Source organism: Myripristis murdjan, chromosome 17 (assembly GCF_902150065.1).
Source record: "Myripristis murdjan chromosome 17, fMyrMur1.1, whole genome shotgun sequence".
NCBI lineage: Eukaryota > Metazoa > Chordata > Actinopteri > Holocentriformes > Holocentridae > Myripristis > Myripristis murdjan.
In genome coordinates, this window is record NC_043996.1 from 31,704,512 (window position 1) to 31,714,146 (window position 9,635).

The 9,635-nt window shown below is 40.1% G+C and overlaps 1 protein-coding gene across 1 annotated transcript; it reads left to right on the top strand.

The window, feature by feature from the left end:
* Positions 1–2,747: 2,747 nt before the first annotated feature.
* Positions 2,748–7,083, top strand: LOC115375663 (uncharacterized). The gene is made up of 4 exons (XM_030075146.1): positions 2,748–2,772; positions 3,221–3,287; positions 3,839–3,923; positions 4,482–7,083. The coding sequence occupies exon 4, from the start codon at positions 4,668–4,670 to the stop codon at positions 6,426–6,428; it is 1,761 nt and encodes a 586-aa protein (XP_029931006.1). The 5' UTR covers positions 2,748–2,772; positions 3,221–3,287; positions 3,839–3,923; positions 4,482–4,667; the 3' UTR covers positions 6,429–7,083.
* Positions 7,084–9,635: the final 2,552 nt, after the last annotated feature.

Below are 9,635 nucleotides of genomic sequence, written 5' to 3' on the forward strand. Positions count from 1 at the left end.
ACTGCTCGTTACTACGAATTTTCATAGCCAATAAATGACTAGGTTTAGAACTGTGAAAATAATAATGTTGTCTTGTCCTGTGCATGAGAAATTCGGATCGCTGTCTAAGAATGGCATTGATTTCTTTCTTAACTACTTTCATCCTCATAGCTGTCCGTTCAGTGTAATTAGTTTGAAGTGAGGAGTCAAAGGCAGCATAGAGGTTCTCTAGTTCTTCCAGTTTAGAGAGACGCTCTTTCCGTAAGTTGGATGCAAATAGTGTAGTGTAGCTCCTAATAAATCCCTTCACCGCGTCCCATAGTATTCTAGGATCTTCGACCGAATTTATATTTACCTCTATGAATTCTGAGAGCTTGTTCTTAAATTGTCTGCAAAAATTGTCATTTTTTAACAGGGTTGTATTAAACCGCCATCTGGGGGCACGAGGGGAGAGTTTATTCAATGAGGCTGTTAAAAGAATACCTTTATGATCAGACAGAGCTATAGGTAACAGAGACAGACCAAAACTATCAAAAAGATGGGGGGAGGCAAATAGATAATCAATCCTAGAAAAAGTCGTGTGTCTGGCAGAGAAAAAAGAAAAATCTTTCAAGTGAGGGTTGATCAGACGCCACAGGTCAACCACCCCTGTGTCATGGGCCCATGCCCGTAGAGCAGCCGAGGCTTGTCTTTGGTCCGTTGTTTCTGTGGCTCCTGATCTGTCAATAGCTGGATCCCATACTGCATTGAAATCTGCCCCATCTATGAATACATAGTCAGTAAGCTCCAGCATTACACAGGGTTTTTCCTGCATATAAAATTACGAGGCGGCCGCCTCAGCCTAATTTCGTGCCGCCCCCAGCTCTCAAAACTCTGACGTCGTGAAATACGGTGAGCTCACACACGCTGCCGATCTGTGCAGCGTGTGTGTTTGCGGGGAGTTAATGCCCGCTCACATGTGAATTAAAGGATCTTGTCAAACCAACCGACCTCTCTCGAATTTCCACTTTCCCAGCCATCCTCTTAGCTAGCTGTTTGTGTTTAAAACACAGTTCAGTAAGTTCAGTAAGTTTAAAAAAAACAAACAAAAAAACAAACAAAAAAAAAAAACTGCCAATGGAACAAGGAAAATGATCTTGAAACCAGTGAAAGTGGTTACTTTTTAGGCGACTGTCTTATTTTACCGGGATTTCCAGGCTACAGCAGCGCACTGACATAGATTGTGTAACAAAGTGAAGAGTTCCCCGAGTGTTTGAGCAACATACACCGCCCCCCCCCCCCCGCATGATCAGGATGGTACCACCTCTGCCTCAGTTTGAGCCAGGAAAAACCCTGTTACAGTGGTAAGTGTACTATAAAAATCAGCACTATATGAGTTAGGGGCATATGCAGAGACCAGTGCAATCTTACTGTTACAATATTCAGTTTTGGCAAGAGTTATTCGGCCTACTGAGTCAGCCCATACATCCAGGAGTTTAATATTTAAGTTGCGCTTGGCAAAGTTGTTATTCAAGTATTTTTGCTCCATTCATGATGCCAACAACTAAACTGTGTATATCATGATGTAAAGAAACTACAGGAAAACCACATTCTCCCGCGATGTAGCCAGGATTGTTTGGGAAAACAGGACCTAAATATCTTAATCGGAAACAGTTCAAAGTATCTTAATCAAAATGTCTTAATCAAAACAGTTTCCAAAATTGTTATACAAGGATTGTTGCTGTGTAATAATGTAGTTTTGTGAAAACTATTTTTGAATTTGCTGAAAAAAAAGAAAAAAGAAAAGAAAGAAACTTCACTGAATCTGACACTTGCATATGTGTCTTATTGTTTCTACCTGTTGATTCACTAACTGATCTCAGTGACAGGCACATGACTAACAGAAGTCTGGCACAAGACTTGATTTTTGATATTATCAGTTCTGTTCTGTGCCTGCACCAGAGACACAAAAACAAGTGCAGCTTTGGTTTCATTTTGACTTTTACAGACCTTTTTCTAAGAAATGGCCTGACTTCCCAGTCGTCCCTCCCTTTTAAACTGACTCCCTTTGGTGTTTCAGTCTGACTGCAGCGGAAATCCTGCAAGGTTGAAGAAAACAAGAACAGCAGGACAAAGAACTGAAATCAACATAAATAAAAAGGCACAGAAAGAAAAAGGCTGTGTTTTTTGCACTCTAATGTATGTCTCAGACTGTAATGTAAGTATTTAATGTAAGTTATGTATGAACCTAGTTTATAAGCAGAAATATTTTTTTCTTGCATAACAGTGAACAGAAAAACATAAGAAAATCACATTTGTTCTCCTTGATTTAAACTTTTATGCATTGTATTGTGCTCTAATTTGAATAATTATCAATACAGTGTGCCTGCAGTGCACCTAGGATGAATGCCTTATGAGCACCACTTTAAGTGTTACAGTATGTATGTATTCTGTATCTGCCTAAGTGGCTGTGTGTCCATGTGTTAATTCATTTTTCATTTACCTGATTCACTGATTAACTTACTGAATTATAATTTATGTTTTTATTGAGGTCAGACTGCTGAAAGAGCAGCCCAGCCCAAAGATGAGGAAAACTAGCTAGTTGTTTGTACACTTTATATGGTAAAATGGTGGAGCTGCATGGTAAAATGGAAAAAAAAATGGTGGAGTTGATGTTAGGAGGATGTGGGGAGTAACAGGAGGGGTGTTGGGGGGGGGGGGCAGGGGGAGGTGCTGACTGCTGAGAGTTATATATATTCACTGAACCAGAGTGCCTCTCCTGTCCTTCCCTTGTTCACAAGGAAACTCTCTGAGGTAAGACTATGCATATCACATCCTGAAAATATTTTGTGTGCAGACTCTTTCTGCCAAGTAAAAAGTGAGTGACAGTGAGACTTTACTGCCTAAACTCTGACAGACACTGCAGAGGACATGAGGCCAGTGTGTATGGGAGGGAAATATTGTGCTCCAGATGTGGACAGAGGTGCAGAGGGAAACTGATGCTGAAGAAACTGCATGTGTGTGATGATCGAGTTGATATAACGGTGTTTAGAATGAATGCTGATTATTTTGACTTTTATACTTTAGATGTGTATTTTATGTGTATTAGTGATGGTAGTAGAACAAGTAGCAGTAATTTCACAGCGTTTCAAAGTTTGTTCCTCTGTGTGTGTGTGTGTGTGTGTGTGTGTGTGTGTGTGTGTGTGTGTGTGTGTGTGTGTTTGGTACATACTACATTGTGATAATGCTTTCTTGTGTGCAGACTCATCCTGCAGTTCATTATCATCAGCAGCTTGACTACCCAGAAAAAAAAAAGAAAAAAAATTCTTGTGAGTAACTTGTGAAATAACTTACACTTCAAAAAACAAAACCAAAAACAAAAGAAAACAATAAACAAAAATAAAAGCAAACAAAAAATTAACAAATAAATACTAAAAATATATAATATATAACACTACCACCACTCTATATAATATTTAATATGTTTAAAATTTTGACATTTAAATTTTATATTTTGTATGTGCATTTTATTTATATTAGTTGTGGTAGTAGAATGACATGTGTCTGTGTGTGTGTGTGTGTGTGTGTGTGTGTGTGTGAATATATATACGATGTAATGTATATAATATATCCATATTTGTATGTATGTGTGTGTGCGTGTGTGTACTTTGTTAGCTTCTCATTATTCTCATTACTCTGAAAAAAAAAATCTGATCTGTGCGACATGCATGACAAAGAAGTAATAGAAAAAAAAAAATTCTGACACCTTCAAATCTGAATACAGTCATTTAATAAACTCGTCATTATCCAGATACACATAAGGATGAATTAATGTTGCTGATTTGCAGATGTTTAGCAGGTTGTTTTTATTGTGTTTTAGGACTTTTAAAGACCCCTGCTGATGTCCCGAGGAGCATTTCTAAATCACAGCAAGGCTTTGCTCTCACTGGACTGACAACACACAGGTACAGTACAGTATGTAGTAATTCATTTAGATGCACTGTTTTTCCCATGTAGGGTGTTTGGTTTGTTTGTTTGTTTTTACAGTCATCCAATACTTATACTTTCACATTTATGACTCTCAGGAACTTTTCATAACAGATAAGTCTGGGACATTCCAACTATTCCAAACTATTCAAACTATTCCATCAACAAACAGGTTATTCAGCTTTACAATTTATAATCAACCTGTCTTAACTGCTGTTTATTAAATTACACGACACCAGAAACAAGGAAGTGCAGAAATCTGATTGGCTGCTGACACCAGTGACAGTGAAATGTTCAGACAAACTCGCTGAGCAACAACAAATCAGCTGATTTGTGGTTGTTCTGTAGGAAATAAATTTACTTCTGGTGACTTGTGTGAGAGTGAATACATGGTTTGTTTTGTGTTACCAAATGTAGATATCACTCCAAATTTTTTAAGCAAATACATGTCAGCTGCAGTCTTTGTATGAAGTCAATGGAGCAGATGTAGGGTATATACTTTATAAGTTGAATTTTGTGTATTGTTATTTTTGCAGTTTTGACCAGATCCATCCAGATCCAGATCCAATCCATGAGAACAGACTCAATCAACGACAAGAAAAACGTCTCTGACTGTGCTGACAGCTCTCATCTGAGACAGCCTACATCTGCAGAACACTGGTCCTGGTATCTGATTTTTAAAGTTGGTCTCTGAACAGTTCAAAGATTGAACAATCACAAAGATGAATTTTTTCTTCAACCTTTTCAGCCGTTTAGGGCTGACTGACGCCGGCCGTTTAGAGCCGGATGACGCCGGCCGTTTAGGGCCGGATGACGCCGGCCGTTTAGGGCCGGATGACGCCGGCCGTTTAGGGCCGGCGTTACTGACAAATAAAGGCAAGAGTGAACTTCTACAACCTGGTAAAGGACAGACAGAAGCACTCTCTATTTACAAAGTTCTTCTGAAAGAGGAGCAGCTTAACATAGAAGGGTGCAGGCGTTTCAGTTTTGGAAAAGAGTCCCAGAAACGTAATCGCACTATCATGGTTCTTGGAGCAACAGGAGCTGGCAAGACAACACTTATCAATGGGATGATCAATTACATTCTTGATGTCAGATGGAAAGATTCTTATCGGTTCAAGTTAGTTGATGAGGGTCAGTCGAAATCACAAGCTGAAAGTCAGACTTCTGAAGTCACTGTTTACAAAATCAACCACCAAGAGGGATTCAAAATAGACTATTCCCTGACAATTATTGACACACCAGGTTTTGGGGACACAAGAGGAATAGAAAGAGACAAGGTGATCACAGAACAGCTGCGTAATCTGTTCTCAGCAGGACGCGGTGTCAGTGACATAGACGCTGTGTGTTTTGTAGCTCAAGCCTCTTCTGCTCGACTCACACCAACACAGAAATATGTGTTCGACTCAGTGCTCTCGATCTTTGGCAAAGACGTGGCCGAGAACATCAGAATTCTGGTGACATTCGCAGACGGCCAACACCCACCAGTTCTTGAGGCAATCATTGCCTCTGAGGTCCCCTGCCCTAAAACAAATAAGGGTGTCCCAGTTCACTTCAAATTCAACAATTCGGCATTATTTGCAGACAACAAATTATCAGGACAAAACAACCCAGGCTGCAGTGATGATGGAGATGAAGGCAATTTTGATCAAATGTTTTGGGACATGGGTACAAAAAGCATGAAGAACTTCTTTGCAGCTTTGAATCTCATAACACCCAAAAGCTTGACTTTGACAAAGCAGGTCCTCAGAGAGCGAGAGCAGCTTGAAAATTCAGTTGAAAATTTGCAGTTGCAGGTTAAACTCGGCTTAGCAAAGCTTGAGGAGATAAAACAGACAACACAAATTCTTCAGGAGCATGAGGCAGAAGCCACTAGAAATGAGAAATTTGAATTTGAAGTCACCATGAAAAAGCCTGTTCAAAAAGATATTTCCAACACTAGAAAATACGTCACCAACTGTCAGCAATGTCACATGACCTGCCACTATCCCTGTGGCATACCAGATGATAACAATAAGGCACGCTGTACTGCAATGGGATCAGATGGGAACTGCACTGAGTGCACAGGCAAATGTCACTGGACAGTGCATTTTAATCAGAAGTACAGATGGAAGTATAAGGAAGTTAAAGAAAAACGAACAGTGCAAGAACTCAAAGACAAGTATCAAAAAGCCACAAAGAACAAGATGACTGTTCAGGATGTGATAAAAAAGCTGCAGGATGAGTATGAGAAAGTGCAGGTTGAGGTGATGAATCTGATGGAGAGGTCAGCCAAGTGTTTGGACAGACTCAAAGAGATAGCACTCAAACCAAATCCACTCTCTACTCCAGAGTACATTGACTTACTCATTGAAGGAGAGAAATCTGAGGCCAGGCCAGGCTGGATGAAACGCGTTAAGGCCCTGACGGCTATGAGGGAAAAGGCAGTGACCACGGCTAAAGTAGCCACAGGAGAAAAACTCCTCCAAAGTCCCAGCTTTTGAATCTGTCCAACAGTCTGATTCAAACTTAGCTGGTGTCAGCTAGCATCACACTTGTTAGGAGTCCAAGCACCCAAGGTGCTGGACTCCTCTTTTGATTGGTTGGATTATTGGTGTGCTTCCTTTAAAAAAGCACACTTATACCCTCCTCTTTGCTTCCTCATTATTCTTGTTTGTTTTTTATTCTTCCACCAAATTTTGTTCTCTAGCTCCTTCCAAACTGTTTGAAGCTGCTGACACCATTTAAACTTTAAAATGTACCACATGTTCTGCTGCAGTGTGCTTGTATTCAGATTTTTATTATTATAGGTTTTGAGAAGTCACAGTTTAAGTTTTCTGCAGCTTTCAGAGGTTACATATAATGTGTCATATAATGTGAATAATGTGTCTCTCTGGAGTGAATGATGTCATGACACACTCTGGCTCTCCCATACACACTCATTATCTCAGCAATGTTAAACAATTTAACTGTTGTTTCCCTGTCCAAACCTATGCCTGTTTTCACAGGTTGTACTTATGTTCGTCCACAGTTCAGCAGTCATGTGACCTGTTGCTGTGGACACCTGATGTTATTCTTGCTTCAGTCAAGCTCTGTGCCTTTTCATAAAACTTGCTGACTGATAGTATTTGTGTCATGCTGTGCTGTATCATTTCAATAAAATACGTCAAAATGTTTCAAATGGGTCTGAAAAGTTTAGCCTGATAAGTTACATGTGAGGGAGGGTGGGTTTGGATGGGATGGAGTTATTGTGACAGGGGAAGAATAGCAAGTGAGCCAGACACCACCTGGGGAATTTCACCTCAGGAAATACTGTATTGTAGTATAGAGAGGCTCTCAGGTTTGTTCCCGATTGAGAGGCAGAGGCACGTAGTCAATTTAAAAAAAGAACTTTTATTGAAATTAAGCAAAATAGTCACAGCAAAAAGCAGGGGCTGGAGCTGCTGAAAAGGAAGGAGAATATGAAACAAAACCACTACAACTGTCAGTTGATAAAATTACTTTTACATTATACACTAAAAAGGCCTGGGTAGAATTCTAAAAACAGCAACTGCAAAAGTTAATACGCAGCCCAACTTAAGCAAAACTGAAGAAACTAAAGCAGTGAGCAGAGGCCACTTGCTGAGAGGCAGACTACACAGAGGGGTGCATAGGGGTGCTATCACTACTCACCACGGTGGGCAAAGCAAGCAAAGCAGTCCTCAAACAAAAATGGTGCAGTGTATGGTGTCCGAACTCCTCACACACACACACACACACACACACGAATGAAGGGACCTCACCACACCCCCATGGTGAGGTCCCTTATGGAAAACATAAATACCAAGTTCTCAGCTGCAAAATAAATCGGCAACTAAATGTCAAATACAAAGCAACAGGGCACAACAAAAGACAAATAAACAGGCAAATAAAGGCAAAGCAAAACAGTAAATAAGTAGTAAGAGGGCAAAAAGGGCAAATGAAAGGGAAAGGCAAAGCAGCAGTGATCAAAGGGGCAGGAGGACCAGGAAGAGGGGGAAGCCACAATTAACTGAGCTCACTTACTGCTTCCCATTGTGAGGAGGTACCCTACTCACCACCTCAAGGTCTGGCCTGGGAGCAGGAGGGCAGGAGGGAAGCGACCTTGTACCTGGCCAACCAACACATCACTCATGCCAAAACAAAACTAAAGTAGCAATACAGATATTAGCCACCAAAATCCGTTTGGGCACATACCTGGTGCAAGCGAACGTTTGCAGCCACAGCAAGGACAGGGCATGAAGCAGGAGAGAACAAAGGCCTGCAGGTGCCTTTTACTGCCTGGCTCTGATTAGCAGAGCTGGAACAAGGGAGGAGTCAGGCCCAGGCTGCATTCACTGCACTCACTACTGGGTTAGTGTCACCACATGCACATAATTAAATTAATATAACCAAAAAACAAAAAGGTAATCTAATTCACCAGATATTGAGGCCTTATGCAGTGAGCAGGCATATAATGTCACATGAACACCACACAACTTCACAGTTTATATTATGCAGGAATGTCCATGTTAAATTTATGAAGGAAATGTGACAAATTTCACCTTGGCTAAGAATAATACAGTATATAACTCAAGCAACCCAGAAGGGATTATAACAGGACCCTCTTGTATTCCTGCGTGTTCTTCCTCTTTCTTTCTTTCCTCCAAGGAAGTCCTACTTCCCATGCGTGAAAACTCACCAAATTTTGCACAAAGGTCCAGTCCCATGCCAGATTACCTCAGATGCAAACACAAGCCAATAGTCCTGATGATGGCGCTATAGCAAGCCTTTAAAGTTCAAAACTTTGAAAATTCATAACAAATCAACCATATGTGCTACAACTTCACAACTTTCATCAAAATGTAGCCCCAATACTGAAGAAACTTCTGTACACTCAAACCTATGCAAATTATGAAGTCCATCACTGTTTTTTTTTCAAAAACTGTAAAACTTCTTAAACGTAACTCCTCCCACAATTTTTGCTCAAATGTCACCAAACCTGCTACAGAGCATCTTCAGACTGTCCTACACAAACGGTGTTCCTCAGATTTTTGATTTATCAAAAATTGAGCCTACAGTGCATCAAAATGTTTGACTGTAAACGGTACTGTAAACATACACTTTCAAATTCTTGGTAAATAAACCTTCAATGTTCATGAAAAAAATGGACAAAATTCTGGAGTCATGGTAGATGATGTGTGGCAAATTTCAGAACTGTATCTCAAAAACTGAATTTTTGACAGCATTTTGAATTTTGCTCTCATGTGAACAATTGGAGTAAATGCAAGAATGGCATTTTTAAACATCAGTTTTTCACTTATGGAGCGAATCAATCATTTTTAAAAACAAATGATCAACATCTCCATGCTGTCTAGATGCAATATGTGTATTTTCAGATTTCTGTCTTAATAACTGAATTTTTGACAGCTGTTTAAAATCTGCCTTTCCATGCATGGCTGGCTGCTGTCCTGCATGTCAGTGATTGGCTCAGTCAGTTTGTGAAGCTACATGTGAAGTTTTAGCTCAGTGAGATAGAGGCCAGGCCTCAGTGTCGAAGACTGTGAGTTCAAGCCTCAGCTTGTGCAACATTCCCACATGCGAAAATTCACCAAACTTTGCACAAAGGTCCAGTCCCATGCCAGATCATCATTGTCAGATTTTTGTCTTGATGACTTTTTTATTTATTTTATTTTTATTATTATTATTATTTT